The 20,852-nt window shown below is 45.1% G+C and overlaps 1 protein-coding gene across 1 annotated transcript in view; it reads right to left on the reverse strand.

The window, feature by feature from the left end:
* Nucleotides 1-20,852, reverse strand: part of LRP8 (low density lipoprotein receptor-related protein 8, apolipoprotein e receptor) — a 160,007-nt gene that overhangs the window by 5,359 nt on the left and 133,796 nt on the right. The window contains exons 5-15 of the mRNA XM_009320196.1: nt 15,880-16,002; nt 15,410-15,532; nt 12,343-12,462; nt 12,088-12,213; nt 10,071-10,242; nt 7,026-7,253; nt 6,327-6,445; nt 4,696-4,835; nt 2,114-2,255; nt 1,515-1,667; nt 624-854 (exon numbers count right to left, since the gene is read on the reverse strand). Of these exons, the coding sequence (XP_009318471.1) occupies nt 624-854; nt 1,515-1,667; nt 2,114-2,255; nt 4,696-4,835; nt 6,327-6,445; nt 7,026-7,253; nt 10,071-10,242; nt 12,088-12,213; nt 12,343-12,462; nt 15,410-15,532; nt 15,880-16,002 (1,677 nt within the window). The remainder of the gene's footprint in view (nt 1-623; nt 855-1,514; nt 1,668-2,113; nt 2,256-4,695; nt 4,836-6,326; nt 6,446-7,025; nt 7,254-10,070; nt 10,243-12,087; nt 12,214-12,342; nt 12,463-15,409; nt 15,533-15,879; nt 16,003-20,852) is intronic.

The following is a 20,852-nucleotide window of genomic DNA, read 5'->3' on the forward strand; positions in this document are numbered from 1 at the left end:
AGGGTGAACTTTAGGAGAGCCTATTAGCGCTCTCCATTGGGATACTCTTCTAATACTGTAATGAAAAACTTCAACCGTGTATTACGGATCAGGCCACATCAACATGCAAAGCACAGCCACGCAAAACAGCGTGCAGCTTGTCTTGGGCTGTAGTAATTCCAAACGTCCAGCAGGGCTAAAGCTGGACAGGAGGCATTTTTTCACAACTTGTGCTGGATCACATTAATAATTAAACAATTAAAATAGGTGAAGCGCCTGTAGAATCATCCATATTATTGTATGCAGCACTACAAACAGCACTGAAGCTGGGATGAACTAGTATTAGGCACAAGGCAAGGACCAGTATGAACTCTCAGGGCCTCATCTCCAGAGTCAGCTTTACGTGCGTTGGATGAAAACCTGACCTAAGTTCCTTAACATCCCGAGCGACTAGAATCACATCAGCCATCATAACAGAGGTGTCTGCAGAAAGAGTACCTGATTTCTCCTGCTATGCAACAGGATGTGCCTGCATCTGACCCATTTATAACTCAGACGTTAGGTCACGTCTCCCACCAGTGTGTGAGAGTTCTTGTGATATGGTATATACACAGAAAAAGAAAAGAGGAATCTCATTCTCTTACAGTGCTGTGATAAATTGCTGTTTCCAGTGGTCATCTCAGAATCTATAAGGATGGATGTGGTGGAAGGTAAAGGAAAACTTGGGGTGGTAATTGTAGCTTCTGATACAGGTTTGGGGACGACTTCAGTGGTGTTATTGGCACTGCCAATTACAGTTGCGATGGTCGTGGTACTGGCAGTACGGGATGCTGTGGTTGTAGAAACCAGTACAGTAGTTGAAGTAGTTGGAAGATCTGAAAAGCAAGAGCAAACATGAAATGTGGTAAAAGTAAGTATAAAGCAAATCACAAATGGTGATATAAATCTGGGGAGGAGTGTTACCTGATTAGAAGCAAAAACCAAATTCCAGTTCTATTTACCAGGTATTCAGACTATCAGTAGTTCTCTGTCTAAAGCTACAGAAATGATTTCCTGAAGTCAAGCTTTATTTATTAGTAGTAATAAAGCACTTTGGATGGAAGGTAGTTAAGTTCCAAAACTTAGGGTTTTTTTCAGTACCTCGGAAGATACTGAATTTGTACCAGGAACTATTTGCAAGTTAGAGAAAACTACATTGAAACCACCCGTCTCTTCAGGATATTGTCAGCAATGACTGTGGCCTCACCAGATCCAGAATCTATAGGGCAATAACATGGCAAATTTTAATGATTTATTGACCATTCACACTTTTAGTGCTGGGCCTTATCCCTTTTTTCCTCCTCCTGCTGTATCTCTTTCTGGTTATGCTGTCAAAAATAAGCAAGTTTTCAATAAAGAACACCACAAAGCTGTGTTCAGAAGGCAGCAAGTATATGGAATACAAAAGCTAACGTTTGTGTTCCACCATCAAGAAATATATTCACTCTAAGTATGATTATGTTGGAATAGCGAAACAGCAACGTGATTGTATTTACCTTTGTAGCATTTTTTCATGTCAGGACCCAGCCACATATTGTCAGGACAGGCACATGTATACTTGGGAGAATGGGGAGAGATCTGAGGTGCAGGAAGACACAAATACTCGCAGCCTCCATTTGGCTGGGGACTGAGCTCACAGGAATCTGGAGCTGTGCAAGGATGGAAGACAAGACAAGTTATTTTTCTAATTATTTATTTCTTGTTCTTGGCAAAGAAGTATGAGGTCCTCTAAGAAGACTCTCTTCCACTCCCTACCTCAATTAATCGGGCTGCTTAATCATCTTTACAGTTTGGAGTAGAGTGAAACCTCACAGACTACTATAAACACTGCCCAAATACATAATGAATGGCAAGCATCACAGTGACAAGAGTAACTCACTGTTATCACAGATGCTAATTAAACAGCTATTAACAAATTGCAGACTTTTCAATAAATGCTGCCGCTGAATTCATTACGCAGGAACTTCAAACATTAGGCATTGATTTCACATTATTACCTGTGCTTTCTCTCTCGTCAAGAACCATCAGGAAGCATTTCATTTACTAACTAAATAAACCTGATTTAGGGCCATGATGCCCCGCGGACAAGTCTTACCTTTGGGCTGCTTTAATTCATGAAATACCACAATGTCATGAGGATTATTGAGATTTTCTGCCAAAATGGAGATGTCCAAGCCATTCAGCCTGTTTGCGCTGAAGATTGCTTCATTCTCCAGGTCAGTCCAGAACACTCTGTCCTGCAGGAAATGCATAGGATTTCTGACCTGGCCCTGCTCAAATCCAACTCAAGTTGGATTAAACTCCAGTAGTCACAAAGTCAACATGCTGTGTTCCTACCTTGGGGCACCTTCGGTTCATGCTACTTCTGTCTGCAGTTTTTTTCTTTTTTTTTTTGGACACTGTCATTTCTAATGCTCAAAAGCACAGCAATCCTACATGTTTATAAAGTGCTTAGTAATTCTGAGTAGCTATGAGACTGAGACAAGGGAGCAGAAATTTGGTTAAGTACAGAAGAGTTGCATCCATTCCGTTTCTGAACCATTTTTTTTTTAAAGACAGGGTGGATCATGAGCAGACCCGAAGGGCCATACCAGAAACTTTTGTTATCTCTGCTGATTTTTTTCTCCTTTCCAAAGAGAAGACCTGCATTAAAGCAGGTATCTACAAAGAGGCCAGTGCCTACAGCACACGTGGAAGATGAGTATCTATTTCTCTTTTTTTAGTAATATCTTTAGTATGGCATACTATGATTGAAGATACAAAATAACTGGTCAACGAGGTACACAGGGATTGCAGTTATCAAACAGTATTTAGTTGCTTGGTCAGCTATGTATACTGCTGCCTACTAAAAACCACATATATTTCAGTAAGGAAAGGCACATTGCTGGAGAACAAGGGCAAATTATCAAAAGCAAAAGGGTTGTCTGTTATTCTAACCAGCCATTCAGATGAGGAAGGGTGTACAGAGGTTAAATAACCCAAGAGATCCTTCCAAACATTGCTGATGAGGATAAAACTAAAGAGCAGCGATGTCTTGGGGAAACCTGTGCCCAAAGTTAGATGCCTAGATATCACAGACATTGCGTGGGAAGAATAAGGATTTTAAGGAAGACGGGTTTGCTGAGTCAAAAGCCAACCTAGTTAAGCGAAATGAAGAGGACCTTGACAGGGAGCCAAGCAGACACCTTTCTCTGCTATAGCTTACCTAGAGTGAGGTGCCAAAATTGAAGCTTTTGTTCCCACAATCATTTAAATAATCACAGAAAGGAGCTTAGCTACAAGAGAGGAAACTTCACTGCCCCAGGCTAGCGATACTTGGCAATCCTCTACCAGGGGAGGAAGAGCTGGATTGTCTCTCTGCTTCCACCCAGGCAAAGCAGGCATTTGAATTGTCTTCCATACCCCTGGAGTACTCCTGAGATAGGATGGGGAACGCAGAGTTTCGAACGCATGCTTAGCATGAGATACAAACTGCAAGGAAGCCATTGCCCTGGGCCCTGCCACTGGGTAGCTGTGTATAAACTAATGGCAGAAACCTGGATGCCTATTTATGTAGTAATTTCTGCAGATCTCAGCAGGTCTTAGTTCTTCCTTGATGACATTTGAGGATCTGAACTGTGCTATTTCATTAATTACTGCACTGCTCTTAGCAAGGCTACAGTGTGGCACTGAACGGTACAAGAGTACTGAATCTACAAGACTAATAGGGTTTTCAATGGAACATGCTCAAGTAGGAGTTGGAAGCCGAACACCTTTGTGAAAATAGGCTTATGTCTTTGTAGGATTCACAGCTATATTTTTTGGGGGGCAGGGAATTTTCTCTGATGTGTGGCAGGGTTTATGTGTCGTAACTGGAGCAGTTCAGCCTGAAAGAGAATTATCTGACCCTTTCAGAACTAAGTGAACAAGCACCTTTTTCATGCCAAGTCCCCAGCCTCAGCAATGCACTGGTGCACAGTGACTGCAGGGGGAGCCCTGCGAGTGCCTTGCTGGCACAGATACTCCTGAGACAGGTGAAAACGTTTCTGAGGACACTTCTGCAGATACTGGGATGGACAACAGAAACAACTAGCCAACGCAGCAAAATTTAAGGGGCCGTCCTCCCCTGAGGGTTCTGCCGGCACCCGAAAATGCAACACAGGCATGCAAAGATGGTGTGAAACAAAGCTGCTGAGAGCAGCAGAGCGCTCCACTGCAGGCTGAGAGGTTGCTCTGAGCCCATGCAGCTCCCCTCAAAGTCCGACTTTGAAAAGACGAGAGACATGTTGCAGTGTCATTCAGTGAATGGTTGTCCCGCCTGCTGATCACAGTAAGTGGCTTCTCCCTTCCCTTGCTGACAGTTTTGGCTTTGTATGGACAGTTGGCTCAATTCAAATCAAGGAAAACCCATTACCCATTTTCCAATTCTGTGGGAGGTGGTACACTGGGCACCACCTGCCCCTCATGGATGCACTGGTACTACATTAGGTAAAAGCATGAGACAACGCATTGCTCCTGATTAAGGGCTTTAGAAAACAGTTTTCCTTGCTGAACCCACACCAGGTTAATCAGTTTCTATAGCAGCAAACGCCCTCGCTGAGCTTTCTGTGCTATGCAAAAGGCAGAGCTTTTAATCAAAAAGAGCTTTGAGACCTCTTGCAGTCTCCAGTCTGTTCTGCATCCGTTTTTGACTCTTACCTCAAACACTGCTAAGCCGAAAGGATGGCTCAGATCGTCAACAGAAGAGATCAGAACTTTTCTGTTGCTGCCATTGAAATCAATGCAGGACAGTGAATGCAATTTGGAGTCTACCCAGTAAAGACGCTGATTCAGCAAATCTGGGAAGTGAAACACAATGAAGCAAAATTACACACAGCTCCTGCAACTCTTCTTCTCTTGCCCAGCATGTTTCTCCTGCTGGCAGCATGACTAATCTCTTTATTATTGGACTTTTTTTTTTTTTTAACACTAGTTCTGATTTTGAATCAGTGCCCAGATATGCTGGGATAAGATCCTATTAAAAAGATTAAAAAGGAGGAAAAACATTCGGGGGGGGGGGTGGGGGATGCCTGACTGACAGCTTTGTACAACGAGGTTCTTTTGTTAGCAGGAGGAGCAGGCCAGCAGCAGTCTGGGCTTCCCAGAGTCACTCCATCAGTGCCTGAGCGAGAAGCTTCATCCCTCTCAAGGCTGTTCAGTCCTTGGCCTCTTGCTGGAGAACAACTGTGATTCAAATGACACGCCTCTCTGAAGGAGCAGTACAATTTGAACACCTTCAGTGAAGAAGAATCCTGGGTCCAGAAACCCTTCTTATGCTGCAGGCTGGGGTAATGCTGGTGGTGGGGACACTCCTACCACAACCAGCCAGGTTTTGGGGAAGATGCAGGTAAGAGTGGGAGGGAAGGATCCAATATTATTTAGAATGCTAAGCACTGAATTTCTCTTCCTGGCGCAAATTCACTCATTTTGGATGAGATTCACTAAACAGAATGCAAGTGGATGAGTGCCAACACAAAACAAGTTCTGTAATTAAACAAGTCATTAATTGATTTCTTAATTACTAAAGGATAATATTATTTGTTCACAGCAGTAGCACTTCAACACTATGCAATGGTAGCAGCATTTTCTCCTACATCCTTGTCATGGCCAGAATTTTCAAATATAAAACCAAGCAGAGAACCTCACATCTGCATGGCGTTAAACACATACAGCTGTAACTCCAGAGGAGGGTGTCCCCTGCTGCCCCATGAGAGCAGGAAAGCTCCTTTCCACTCCTGCAACTTGGTGAGGCAGTGAGAACGACCACAGCCCTCTGTGGACCAGCAGGATGCAGATACGAGCCTAGATGGGTTCCATCTTGCTACCCCCACCCAGAGCGGCTGGGCAGGCATGTTGATGGGGAATGGGCTCTGCAGGCTGCGTCTCTTTCCTTGACGTACCATGCATTAATCAGTCCAATGAAGTATCTTGACACTGCTTCTGAGACAGGTTCAGGTGCAGAGACACTAGCGCCAAGGACTCTGATGCTTCCTGGACTTCCAAATGGTTGTTGCAGCTCTGCATCCTCCCCCAAAATTTCTCTTTGCCTTAAGGCACACCTAAACGCAACTCAAAGTTCCTGCAGTATGAGGTTCTGTGGCAAGACTTACTGCATATGCTTGCTACTGAAATAAAATCACTTGTGTTGGAGAGCAGTAAGTGACAAAGTAGTTGCAGGATTTTTGTGTGCAGGTGCCTTTGCGCATTTACAATTTTGTTTTCCTATTTAACAATAACAATAAATTTATGTCAGCCACAGTGGATGCTGTAGCTCTAACCTGGGCGCTTACCAAGTGTGATGCCATTTGGCCACTCAATGTTGTCAGTCACCAGCACTTGCCGCCCCACGCCATTCAGACCAGCTTTCTCGATCTTAGCTTTGTCTCCCCAGTCAGACCAGTACATGAACCTGAAAGAGACAGATGCAAGAAAATAGTAAATTGGACTCTAGTGTAAGAAATCTGCACTACTAATCGGAATAGGAGGTGCCCTGTTCTCTCCTTACTATAGCAAAGCCCCTCAACCACTTCAGTTAATTCTGCTATGCACCTAGTGTAGCCACACACTGTCCCACAGGGTACTCTGCCACAAAACTTGCACCAGAATGCAAAATCTCACCTTAGTAACCCCATGCAAACTATCTCCTGGTGTGTCTGCTAGGTATGTGGACTTCACTTATCCAAGTAGCCCATACACATGTCAGACTACTTCATTTCCCAGCACAACCTATGTGCCTGGACCAGCTCAGACCCATTGAACACATGACCTGACCATTATTTTCAGAACTTTCCTTAACAGCAGTAGCCTTGCAAAGAGTTAGCTGAACCGTCTCAGCAGTCCCATTTAAGTTCAATGGATCTATCTATCTATCTTAAAGGGCATCTGAAGTCTTGATGAGACGAGAACCATCCACAAGTTTGTAAGAAAGGCAGAAAGAAGACTAGAATGTCTCTGTTGGTGAAGGGAGTGTTTGTGGTCTTCACACCTACCTCCGTGTGGGATCAACAGCAATGGCTCTTGGCTCACTGAGGTCACTGTTGAAAAGTGTCCTCCTCCGGCTTCCATCTGCAGTGGCCACTGAGATGGTCTTGTTTCCAGAATCCGTCCAGTAGATATTCTTATGAACCCAGTCTATTGCCAGTCCTTCAGGAGAGTTCAGCTGGCTGTCTATCAAAATCACCTGCTCAGCTGTGTCACTCGCTTTGTCTATGTAGGCACTGCAAAGACAGGACTCGTCACTGGACTGACACATGGCACAGAGGGCGGTGCACATGTGCATCGGGTTGGACCTTAGATAGCTGAATGCCAGGTAGCACCACTGCAACCCCACGGAGAGAAAGTGCACATGTGGCAGCATGATTGACATAGAAACCCTTATGGCTGCCTGCTGCAACCCTCCGCTTTCTCCTGCAACTTGTTCTTATTTCCCTGTATCTGGATGGCAGGCATTTCCAGAATAGGGAACTGTCATTTTATTTTTCTACCTGCTTCCTGCTATAACTGCACAATTCAGCAAAACATTTGACTTCAGGCACGTTAACTTCAATAGCATCGATTCATGGGATTTATGGACATTAGAAATATAATCTCCAGTGCTCTCCTGAACAGAGTTGAACTTTGCGTGCAAATAAACGTGCTTAAATGTATTGCAGAATTAGGACCTGTGTAACTAATTATGATTCATCAAAGCAACTCATGGAGCTGTACTAATCTGGCAACTGATCTCATTAGATACAAAGAAAATGTTCACTAAATATCAGTGGCAGCCTCAAAATCTTTCAAAATGCTAATGAAAGGCAGCAAACTCCACATGGATGTTTCATAAATAACTCAGTGTTGCTCCTACAAGCACACAGGCTGATTCTGCTCTGTTGCTCCTGCACCAGTATCAGTTGCACTGAGTGAACTGAAATGGAGTTATTCTGAGTTTGCATCAGTGTTTCTAAGAGCTTGGTCTGCCTCTTAGAATAACTTGGTACATCTTAAAAAAGTTACCAAACAGCAGAAAGTTTCCACCCCCCGAACATTGGAAACTGCAAGATGGTTTACATCTCCTGTTCACTGGCCATCCTGCCTTAGGTCATGGAATGAGAAGGTGAGTCATATAGAAGCTGAGCTCTCAAGTATCAGATTAGAGACTTGGAAACAAATGTCTAAAACCAGGAATTCTTGACACTGTTTTATGCCCTGCGGCCCAGGCTGGAATGGCTATGTAGTCAGCCTGGATTAACAGCATGCTACTGCATCTTCACTACAAGGAATAGTTTTGGTTTCTCTCTGGCCCAACACCATATGAACGATATCACTGGGGTTCTTCAGGGCATCTGACAATGCTCTAACACTCTGTTACTTTAGTCTGATGAGCACCACATGTTCTAACTGCACAGCTCCAGGTCAGTTAATTCCTCCCCAGTGAAACAGTTGTGTTCAATACTTCCCGTCCACCACTGCAGTGAGCTGAGCTGCTGCGCTGTACCCTCAATGTGATTCACTGCACTGGTGGGGAAGCCCAGCAAGGCTCCTGCAGCTTTCAGAATGGGAGGGCTGAAATACAGGTGACATTTCAATTCTCTCAGTAACTAAATATTGTGAAAGATCTTCTGACACCCCAAAGGGGACATCACCTTAATAGGAGAAGATCTGGAAAGACAAGTGAGGTGAGCATTAAGAAAGATGGGATCTCTTGCCAGCAATTACCTCCTGCACCATAGTTGTCACCTTGTGATAGCCTCTCAACTGTAGACTGCTTTTCCCCAGAGGACTCCTGCAGGTGGAGTCCTGTTCTCTGCTGGAAGGACATGGTGGCCTTTTGTTTAAAAGTGTTTGATATTAGTGATAGTAGCAGTATCTTAAACAGGAAAATTAATTGTTAAAAAGTTATAATTGCATAGTTTGCTCTACAGAAAAGGTGGGACTTACAACAAAGCTAACGCAAGCAGGAGTAAGAAAGAGAAAAATGCTGCTGTTTGGAAAAAGGCTCGGTATAGCCATGTTCAGGGTACGAACACTGTTCAGTGGCCCCCAGTGCCCCAGGGCATTCACTGTCAGAGAGCTGCAGAAGTAGTGTGTCTTGAATAATTCTCTGTGTATGAATACAAAGCCCTTACCCACCCCTGCCTGTGCCTACAGAATCAGACACAGTGAAAGCAGCCAGCTTTCTTCTGAACCATCTCCCCATTTTCAGAGCCCCACAGGCCCGCTCAGGGTACCTGCCTAGCTACTTGAGTGCTTAACACTCAGCACAGCCTGGGCAAATTTCCCTGCCAATGGCATGGGAGCTACCACAGCCTGCAGAAACCCTGGCTTGGCTCCCACACGCTGAAACCAATCAACCTTTGCCTGATCATTAGCTAAAGTCCAGAACAAATCACTGTAGAAGCTGCAATAGGGTGCAATAGCTATGCAAATCAGAATATACATGGGGGATTTTCAGCTCATAAATTAAATGCATTTTTGACTAGGCACGCTCACAAGCCCCGGTACATAATACTGTGACGGATGCCATAAAAACAGCTGAAGAAGGAGGAAGAATGAGAATTACAGAATGTGTACTGTGGGCAAGTGCGGTGAATTTCAATCCAGTCTACCAGAGACTACAGTGGGCAGCTAGTATCTGTGTTGCTACCTCCTTGCTCCCACCATTTGCCTCCTTTGTGCTTTCAGATGCTAAGTCCTTTGTGGTTTCACGTACAGCAAGCACGCAGCAGAGCAGCAGTCTCATGCAGCATCGCTTAGCAATATTATGATTCAGTAAACAAGAGTCTATGTGTAATTGCACAAATGCAGCAGGATCTATTATTGACAAAAAGCCTTCCTGTATTATCAAACCAGAAAACTGCACAAGACCCTGATTTCTTTATCAATTCCTAAAAAAGCTTACAAAGTCTGGGCCACAACAGGTAATGCAGTAAGAGAAGAAAAGCCCTCAGGTTCACTGTACCCTGCATTGTTCTCTACAGATTGTCCTTAAGGGGTACAGATTGAACCATAGCTTTTGAAAGGTACCAAAACACACATCCTCTCTTGTCCCTTACCTGTAGATTTTTCGGTAGAACAAATCACACCAATATATTCTGTTTGTTGACACTTCCACGTCCAGCGCCACAACATTCTTCAGCATGGGAATGATGCGAGAGTAGTCCCTTTTCACCAGGTCTATCTTACGGACCTCATGGCGATTGGTGAAGATCAGGTACGGACTCTTGCCTACCACAGAAAATAAGCTCATTTGTCATTTTAGCAGCTGACCCAAGGGCTGCATTCAGCTTTCATTTCTCAAACAACAGAACTATCAGTCACTGATAGTTCTGCTTTGTAAGGAAGCTTTACACCATACCAGAAGCAAGTGTAAATGGCTTCTAGAAGCAGAACTATCACACGCGGACACGGAGGACTGCAGCACCTCTGTGGTCACTGGATGCACACTGGCTCTTGGTCTGCTCATTCTGCTAAGCCACAAGCAAAACTCTGGGGAATGTCCTCACCTTCAATTACACATTTTAGATACAAAATACATGGGGCAGATTTTGGTGACTCATGGCCAGGTCAAGGAAGAGATGGCCCTCTAGGCTGGCTGGAGGGAAGGGAGGCAGCCAGACGAGGCATGATAGAGCCACATTGAATACAGCAAAGCCAGGACTTGTTGCCAGGGAGGAATTTTAGACTGTCACGTACATGCAGAACTCACACAGTCCACCTGAGCACTTGGGCTCAGACAGTTCACATCTCTCTTTTGTGGGGCCAGAGCCTGCAGCCTGGGTGCTGGTGATACTGCTACTGCAGTCGTGATCTCAGGCCAGCCCAGGCCAGAGCCTCCCAAAAACCATAAAGTTGACCTGAATTTTCCAAAAGACAGCAGAGCAGGACACATAGAAACCCAATAGTTATTTTGCTTAGAAGACCATAGCCAGAATCTTAGCCTCCACGGTTATTCACAGTGGGCCCCATGGAGGCCAGTTTCCTACTGTAGGAGGCAGACACCTATGCCTCTAGGCTCAGACCAAGAGGTGCACATCCTTGCCCTCTGCAAGTAGCAGAGCATGTGATTCTCTGTGTTCTTAAGTGTCACTAAAATAAGCTGCGAGTCGAACAGCTAAAGCTTTAGTTCGCTCTTTGTGCGCCTCCCTGTTTGACGGAGGCTCAGAACAAGCTTTAGTGGATTAGACTGGTCTGTCTCCAACAGTTGCCAGTAGAAGATGCTAGCAAAGAGCGTCTTTCCACTGGGGATTGAGGAACATGATACTGAAAGGGAAGAGCTGGGACAAGGTTCTAGCTCTGGAATACGTCATGCTGCAGGGCTCCCAGCACAGACTCTCGGGCACAACAGAATTTTCTAACCAACAAGCAGATCAGTGTCCCAGGATTTGCGTCAGTCCTAACTCACTGCAGCTGTGAGACTAGCAGACTTTATGAGGACAGCAGGACACTGTGCATACCATATAGAACCTGGGAAGAAAGAGGCCACATGGATGTGCAGGATAACACTAGAGAAGCAATTTTTTATTGCAGGTAACTCGCTCTTCCCCAGGAGACCCACTATTTCCATTAAAGAAACCCCCAGCATGGCTAATGCTCAGTCTTGCACAATTCAACTTTCATTTTTGCAGTAAGGTCGAGCAAACTGCTGGTGTTCATGTTGGTATTTGCCTAAGAGGCTGGGAAGGTGGAGAGGTGGCTAACCTACCATGCTTTAATTGGGATGTTTTCTTCCTTTTAATACTACTACCACTAAATGTTTTTGCTCCACTGTTTTTAATAACACCTGTCAAGACACTTTCTTTTCTAGTTTCAGCTTCAAACAGCCAACTAGTGACTGTAATCTTGCTCTGTACACTGTTAAAATATTCTGATCTGCGTGATCAGTAGTTCTTGCCTAGAGACACATCTGCTATCACTGCAGCAGTTCTCTGCTGCTCGAAATGAAATGTTGTTGCTTGCTTGCTTTTCTGGTTTCCTTTTCTGTTCCCCTAGCCTCAGCCCTGCAAGCATGTTTTCTTATCGGAGCTGTGATGTTGAGCAAGCAGAGTTTAAGTGCCTGTGGCGTTGTCTTACCTACAGCTTTGCAGTTCTTGGACAGGGTGTCCATCTCATATCCCTCGTAGCACTCGCACTTGTAGTCCCCCTTGTAATTAATGCAGATCTGGCTACAAGCGTCTGGATTCTCACATTCATCTATGTCTGAAAGGAGTGTTTGAAACCCATCAATAACTTGAAATCAAACCATCTGTGATGGAGCAACGCTGAAGTGAATATAATCACGTCTCTGTATGGTGAAACACAAGGGACTGCTGTTTGCATGTAAATTACCTCCACACGTTTTTTTATCCAGAAGCTTGTATCCAAGCGGGCATTCACATTCATAACCAATCTTCAAGTCTTTGCATATGTGTGAGCACCCACCGTTGTTCATAGAGCATTCATTAATACCTGGAAGGGATATACAGATTATCTATGACAAAGGAGGGCTTTTAGTTTTAAGACTGAATAAAATTAAGAGAGGTCCTCAGAAATTTTCCCGTATCTATCAGCTTTTGGTAGCCAGGAGCTGGCCCCATAAAGCACATGAGTGACTTCACAGATAGGAAGCTACCACCATATATATCACTTTCTCGCCCTTTATTATTCCAGACCAACACTGTAGGATCATCTGGACTGAAAGCTAGTGGCTAAATGAACAGGGAGCCCCGGGGATACAGCGTATGTGAATCTCTGCATCTCATCCCATCAGAGAGCTCTGCTTTGAGTGCATTCTGCCACACGTGAGAAACTTCCAAGGGACCTACGGGCTCTCTCCAGGAGACTCCTTCTTCCCCATGTGCTGGTTCATGTTGACTTTTCTGAACAGTCTCTGAGCTTTAATAATTCATGCTGGGGGAGTCTCATCTCCCAGCGGCCAGCTATTTTGAAATACTGTACTATTTTCCCATCTAGCTCCAAGGAATGATCTATGTGAAAATTCCAGAAAACACCAAAGTACAGTCTGTCAGAGATACTCCATTAGCACTGAGATACAGTCCTCCCACAAACACCTCCCACACGACAGTCTCTGCTGGCAGCCTGCATCAGCCCAAGTGTGCCATTTATGAAGCAACAGCCCCCATCCTCTCCTCGGTCCCTGTCTAATCCAAGGCCACCTCTCTGATCCTGCTTTCAAGTGCTGAAATGAAAAACAGACTAAATGGATCCTTGTAACTAGAACTGAATGAGAGGCTGAGGAAAGCTGGTTTCCTGTCAGAAATAACATTTCTTGTTGTTGTAATTAACCTACACAAGGTGAAGGGGAAGTCCTCTCCCTAAGTAAGACTGCTGCACAGAAGCTGTGGGATTTCAGGGATAGTGGGCTCACTAGAACAAGCAAAACTGATTTGCTTCAATCTATAATGCAATTTAAAGGCAAATTTTTCATTCATCTTTTACTTCTTGCTTCCTTGCACACTGCAGGTGAGCAGTATAGCAGAGCCATTAAACCAGTACTCTCGGAAGAAAATGAAAACAACCACAAGCCAATTAAGTCAGTAAGACTAGGAAAATACCATGCCAGAAGGAACCCCATCTCAACTTTGGGATGCTTTCACCTTCCTATCAAAGACACACACATATAGATAGATATCAATACATTACTAATACAGAAAGTTCACTAGGCTCCAAGAAAGTGTCCACAGAGTCACATTGTGTGTTGTCACTGTTCAATGATGTTTATTAATGGATATCACCTATTCCTACACTTGCATAGGCCTCTAGCAAATTGGGTCATAAACATGTACTACAGCTCTGTGCAAAATACTACAAAGGCTGTTTCGACTAACAAAACTAGTAAACCCTCACTTAGATGATTCCCATGGTTTCAGACGTGCTTTGTGGAATGGATTTAGAGACTGTAAATTAAGTGCTGGTTCACTTGCTGCACTTCTCAATAGGAGCTGAGGAGGAGCCAGGCAGAGACATTAGCCTGTTCTCTTTCTGCTGGGCAGCTGCTGCCCATTACCCAAACTTCAGCAGTATATTCACTGCCTGCCTAAAATAAGACAAATGACATTCTGTCTTCTGCCGTGCTTTTTTTGGGAATCTCAGAGGGCATTGCAGTGTATAGCACACAGCTAGACAGACACACCAAGATGAGGGGCATGTCCTGCACCTCCTGCCTTCCGTATGGATTACTTGTGCATGGGCATTACGTTCACAGCAACCCACATCATTCTGTACTCTTAAAGAAACATGTTTCCTTTAGGGGTATTCTCTGCTCAGCTTCCTAACTCAAACAACACCACTGCCAGCCTGGGACTGCACCAAGTCAGCCATGTCACCACCGTAAGGTTGAGCACCAAGCCCAGCTGTGCCATGCCACTGCCCAGTCTCCTAAGACAAACCAGGCTGCCAGCTTTGTTGAGAGACCTCCACAGACAGACAAGTTGCAACACCCACTCATAAAGACAGGGAGGTGTGGATTAGTGTGGAAGAAAGCAAGGGCATACTGAAAGCACAAGGTAAGAGCATCCTCACTAGGCATGCACACACACTTCTTGTCTGATACAGAGGAGAGACTGACAGTTCTTCCTGAATGTGAGCTATTTAAGAGGCAGGCACTGAGTTCCATGCTACTGGTGCTCCATGATGTCATCGAAAGGGATGCCTGTCTGAGACATTTCTGCACTAGGGAAAAAAACAAATGTGTTTGAGTGATGCTCCAGATTGGGGCTGGTGCCCACAATGCCTGGTAGGAAAGGTGAGAGAGGTGCTGCCCTAGGGAGAATGGCACAGTTCTCTGGCCTGGACTTTCTGTTCTGCTGACTCTGACAGCCCCCATGCAGACCCGGCTCTCGCGGCTTGCGCATTCTCACTAGCCCAGAGCTGGCAGGACGCTGCAGAGAGCAACCTGCTGTCTTTTCTAAGGGAACCAGCAACAACATGTAAAACCCAGAAACGGCTGAAGTCATCTCTCAGTGATTGCCGCCACTCTATGTGTTTTCACCTTCAAAGCATGTTCCCAATGCTAAATTTTTATGATGTTATCATAATCTTACAATTCAAAGATAATTTAGGCAATGAGGCTAAATAAACTGGTCTGTGCTGTGGAGGACAGTAGTATCTGGGGAGAGGGGGAATTCCTGGTTCCTAGTTCCGGGCTTAGTTCATACATCCCTCCAAGAATAAAAGCTGAGCTGAGAAGGGCACAGTTCAAACTTACAGATGATCAGACTAGGCTACTAATTATATTCATATGAAGGGTGATGAGAGAATAAAGGCAAGGAAAGAGGAGCAGAGTGAGAAATAGCATTAGCAGCTACATGTGGTTACACTCAAAGCTGTGAGCACCAGATGGAGGAGAGGGGAAGCAGTTACAACAGGAGCAACACGTAGAAGGCAAGTACTGTACCACATTCTTTCAGAGGCTCGTCAGACCAGTCCCTGCAGTCTCTATGTGAATCGCACACTTTGCCTCCGTCAATGCACTCTCCACTCTTACACTGAAACTTGCTGGGACTTTCACATGCTGACTCTGTCATGTCGGGCAAGAGAGGAAAGCAACTAAGTTAGATGAGGCTCATGACAACAAAAAGCCTGATGTAAAGCTTCAAGAGGGTGTCATTAGCAGAAATGGGATGGGATTAAGCAAATGAACATTAAGCCATCATGCAAGGAACTTTTCAAGTCATGCAGTCTGCCTGGTCAGCACAATCAACTCTCCCAAGCAACCCCACTGCCAGAACGGCTTAAAACTCTCTACAGGAAGCAGCCTGCCATGGCCCAGAGAAGCAGCACAGGCCTTTTCCCTTTCCAATGACCACGCAGCTCTCACAGGCTTACACCACGGAGCACAAGGAGTGCAGAGCTGTCTGTACCTACCTTGGACGCAGCCCGCCTCGTCGCTATTGTCAGGACAGTCGTGCACCTTGTCACACTGCTTTGCTCCGTGGATACAGGTCCCATCGCCACACTGGAATTCATCTGGCTGGCAGGTCACCAGAGCTTTAAGACAACACATTCAAGCATTAGCCACACAGGACTTGAATCTTTTGTGTGGTACCTTTTAGCCACATACCTCTGACACGGCTGGAGTTTTGCACCCTCTGTCGGCAAACATCACAGAGCATTGGCTGCTTCCAACAAAGCAACAGAAGCAGCAGCTGCCTCAGCCACTGTCCTCCTGTGCCCCTCTGCCATCCCAGCTCACCCTGTACGTCTTTGGGAAAAGAGCCCCAAAGCCTGTATGAGCAGATCTAGTCAAAACAGGATCGGTGCAGGCAGTGAGGCGTCTCGGGTGAGACACAAGAAAGCAAGCAGGCAGCAAAACTATCAGCAGTGGAGCCCCTCCAGGGTCTTCAGTCTATGTGAGAGGCTAGGCTGTTTTTTAACTACAAGTGCAGAGTTGCACTGGGTAGGCAAAGGCAACTGCTCCTCAGCTCTCCTTCCTTCAAAAAAAATTATATTTAAGACATATTTCAAAACACGTTCGGGCTAAAGGCATAGGCAAGAGACATGTATTGACTTCCTCTGCCAAAGCCAATGTGGTCACACTAAGGACAAAGCTAGCAACACAGACATGATCATTCAGGTTACTAAATGCCCATGAGCTAAACAGACCACTGGAAGGCAGAAGAGCTCCACTGCACTGCAGCTTGGTGTTTCTTGGGGTTACAGGCCAAAAACATCTCCACAATGTCAGGCCAGGTTTCAAGCCTGAAGCTCATTTGCCCAGGTCAGATTATTACAGACTCAAAACAGATCTGATGAACAGCAAAGCTGGGGAAAAAAAAACAGACAGCTGCACTGACCATACTAAAAGCAGTCATGTTTCCCTCCCTAAGGTTACACTAAGTGAGAGACCTCCCTAGCTGGGACCAGACTTGCACTGACAAAGGGTACAGGCACTCGCTAGCCATCGAAGGGCTGCAGCCTGTAGTTCACTGGCAAAACAGGGCCCTCATTCCTGGGATATGTTATGCAGCTTACTTCTGAGAGGACTGTCTTACAGATGTTTTCTTAAAATCCTGTTAAGGCAGCGCACTCTGGAGAGCTCTTGATTCTAGCCTTTCCATCTTGCTGATTGCATCTTGGTATCATATGACAGAAAATCACTGCCTCTGAATAGCTAGAGGTCAGCACTGATGTTACCACATGGGAGGTGAGAGCTACGTGGCAGACCTTCCTTGACAATTTGACAAACTGGTTCTAATACAAAAAGTACTACTTCCAGATAACCCAGAAAGAGCCACAGACATGAAGTGAGATAGCATTGGTACCATGAAGTATTAGTTGCACAAAGGCTCAGCATTATTGGTGATTGCATCCCACAGGATGCAGGATCCAGATTCATGACTGCTTCACTGGACTTAGCTCTAGTGCATCTTCAGCCAGTGAAGGGCACAAGATACAGGGAAAGCCACAACTGCAGGACTAGTGGGGGAAGGGAGAAATCCTGCCTTTAGAAATACACAGTATTCACATGAGGAAAGTTTGGAAATAGCACTGCTCTTTGGAGAGGAAAGCCATATGCACTATGTTCATAAAAAGCTGCAAAGCGAGAAAAAAATCTCAAGCAATAAGCACAGTTATGGGACCAGCTGTGTCGCCACATTTCAGCTAATAAACCCAGGCACAGAAATGGGAAACAGTGGGACATCTGGGACAGCAGCTCCAAACTAAGCATGTGGGAACTGCTGCTCTAAATGGAGAAAAATGAAGGAGAGGAAGAAACAAAGCTGTTGTCTGGGAGAATCACAGACCACAGATCTGGAAGTGGCACTGAGAGCTCCTGCAGGGAGGCAGAGGCACTTCTGCTTGAACCGTTCCTGCCATGTACAACCACCTGCCTGGAGAAGCCCTGATGATGGAGAGACCACCTTCCCCCTAGGCAATCCTGACCTCTTCCAAGCTAAACCTTGGCCATTGCAAAGCTTTTCCTACTGTCTAGCTGAAAATTCCCTTGCCACAATTATTTCTTGTTTTCACCCCCAACATGAAAAACAGTTTACTCCACCTTTTCTGTAGCAAATTCTGTATGTGGAGACAGGAAGGGATGGTCCTCCATTTCTGACTATAAGTATTAACCCCCCACAAAAGTGTAACACGTAATTAAAGCCAATGGGGGTCTTGTCTTTCCTGGAGTAGGAACAGGTCTCCAGTTTATCAAGCAAATCTGCATGACAACAGCTACAGATTTGGAAGGCAGCCGATATAAAACCTACTAATTGTCCTCAATTGTAATCTCCAAAGCTCTTCTAAAAAGAAGCTATAGCTAGATGCTAAGAATAGAAAGGTTTCTAATCCTAAAACAAATTAAAATGAAGGAGAATTTTGCAGGAACTGCAAAGACAATGTTGCACAAGCACCACAAGACTGAGAAAAAAATGACAGCACAGCTCTTAGCTCGGTTGCTGCAAGGACTGCAAAACACAGCTGTGGGACTGTACATCATCATTGCACAAAGCTTTTGCTTCAAGAAGAAGAGACAGAAGTTTGGAGACCAGGCTTGGTTTCCTGGCTCACTTCCCACTCCAGCAGAGCTGTAGAAGTTCAGACCTTTGAGGAATGGCCCCTGAGCCTCTTAACAGACATCTAAAGAGAGCAGATACAGTAACAACTCTTACTGATCACAAAGATATTAAAATGCATATACAGCATTTCTATTTTTTTGGTGTGTTTTTCAGTAGGAGGAGAGAGAACGCTATGTTTATACCTGGCCTGGAGAGCATAAGTTTGAGGGGAGAGGGCCAGGAACTTTGTTATCCTGAAGCCGGGACATGAACCCATCTCAGCACCACTGGCAGAGTTGCCAGCAGGTTGCCAGCAGGACTATTCGCAAAGCAGAGCAATATCCCAAGAGGAGGGAAAAGCTGTGCTGCTTATTTGCACAAGGTGTTCAGAAAATTGCTGTGCTATTTTGGAGGGCTTAAATCAGTGAAATCTCAGCACTTTTATAAGCCATCTCCTCTGCTCTGCAAATCAAATACGAAACAATTTACCAAAGCCCTGATAAATTAACAGGCACACTCAGACAGACACACTTCCCATTTGCAACTACTAAGCACAAGGCTGTATTGCTCAAATTCAGCACATAAATTCCAGATTCCAAGTCTGAGCCTGTGTTTCTTCTGGTTGTGTTTTTTTTCCCAGAAATGAACTTAATCTCAAGAAAACCCCAGCATTTGCAAAATGCATCAATCCCATTTTATAGATGGGGAGACAGAGGCACAAAGGGTGAGGTCAGGTCTCAAGGGATCTGTTTTCTAGCTGTCAGTTGTAATCATTATTTATTCTCCCTCCTGGATGCCCTAATGTGAGTTGCAAAGGACATTCTAAAATATAACTTTTCCAGATTTGGAGACTAATACATCTGACCTAATGTTCATTTTATAAATATATATACATATTTGAATATATATGCTAGGGAAAAAAACCCAACCACTCAATGTTCTCACACAGCTTTCCTGAAATGCCTCATTCCCTCCTATTTATTTGCTGTCTCGCTGCCAAAACCTGTTCACCAATTGTCACCCTTCATTTCTGCTCTACTCGTTTATCACCTCAAGATGATTATAACAAATGACTGGTGATGGCCTCATGACATTTTTTTTAAAGCATTAGCTCCCATCCCTCTATTTTATACAATGCAAACCCCGTATGATTCGCATTCACAAGAGAAGACATAGAGCTGGTATCTGCAGTTTTAATGAAGTAAAACCTAGTGGTACTTGTGCCATCCTTGTTGCTAAGGGGATGAAGCAGTGTCATACACCTGTAACTCCCTGCGTGCCATGCGATACTGATCTCAAAAAGAGAATTTCTGGAGAGGAAAAAAAATAATAGAGGTCAATCCCTAAACTCTTCAGTCCAACAGATAAACAGTGATGCTGAGTTTCCAGAGCTCTCAAATGCCACTTTCTTACTGCAGGCACATGCATCCAAGCAACAGCTGCATTTAGGATGGGGAAGCAACATTAGTTTTGACTCTGACCCAGTCGACCCATCAGCTACACGAGCACTCAGTGCTGCAGGTCCTCTCTTGGCTACTACCATAGAAATTCCCCTGCCCGTGGTGTAAAAAGCAGCAGGCTTATGCACCTCTTTGGCACTGGGGTGACTCCTAGTTTGCACGAGTGTAAAGGGCAGAACCAGGCACTCTGTACAGAGGAGCACTGCAGCAGCTAAAACATGGGGCTTCGAAACCCACTGTTTCCTGGCCCACAGGACTGAAAGCAGCAGAAGCAGCCCACAAGCTCATTTCTCCTGGGTAGATAAGCTGCACATTGTGCTGTACTGAGACTTACTGGAAAAAACCTCGGGTGCTATATCTCCGCTAGTCAGAGATACAATTGTCTCAAGTCACTTCTGCCACATTTCCTCCTTCCCTCTACTGGTTGTCAGCACTGTGCTGTGCTGCAGCGGTGTCCAGCTGCGTCCTCTGCCCCAGGGAGGCTGCCCTTGGCGTATCCGGAGGTGCTACTGGGTGAAGCTGCTCTGTAGCTGAGGGATGCTGTCAGAGCCGTGCTCCTTTTGGGCCTCACGTCTTGGTAGTTTGAGCTCAGCTGGGTATTGCTGGTGTCTGTCAGATCAAGGAAAGAAGCTGGGTAACAGAGTGCTCCCTATGCCTCAGCAAGGTACATGGGGACAGTTCCACTCCTCTCATGCAGCAGTGTCAAAGTAAATGGGGCCTGTAAAAGACTTAATTCCTTTCAAGCTGAACAACAGGGATTGAAATTTTAGACATTTCATCAGAAAGTGCCATCTGTAAACTGTTCCCCTCTTTCACCACTTGGAAATAGAAGGGAGCTCCCCCTTCCCTTTCCTGAGTTGTCTAAACTCAGCCATCTTGCCAG

Source organism: Pygoscelis adeliae, unplaced genomic scaffold, assembly GCF_000699105.1.
Source record: "Pygoscelis adeliae isolate BGI_AS28 unplaced genomic scaffold, ASM69910v1 Scaffold393, whole genome shotgun sequence".
Classification (NCBI taxonomy): domain Eukaryota; kingdom Metazoa; phylum Chordata; class Aves; order Sphenisciformes; family Spheniscidae; genus Pygoscelis; species Pygoscelis adeliae.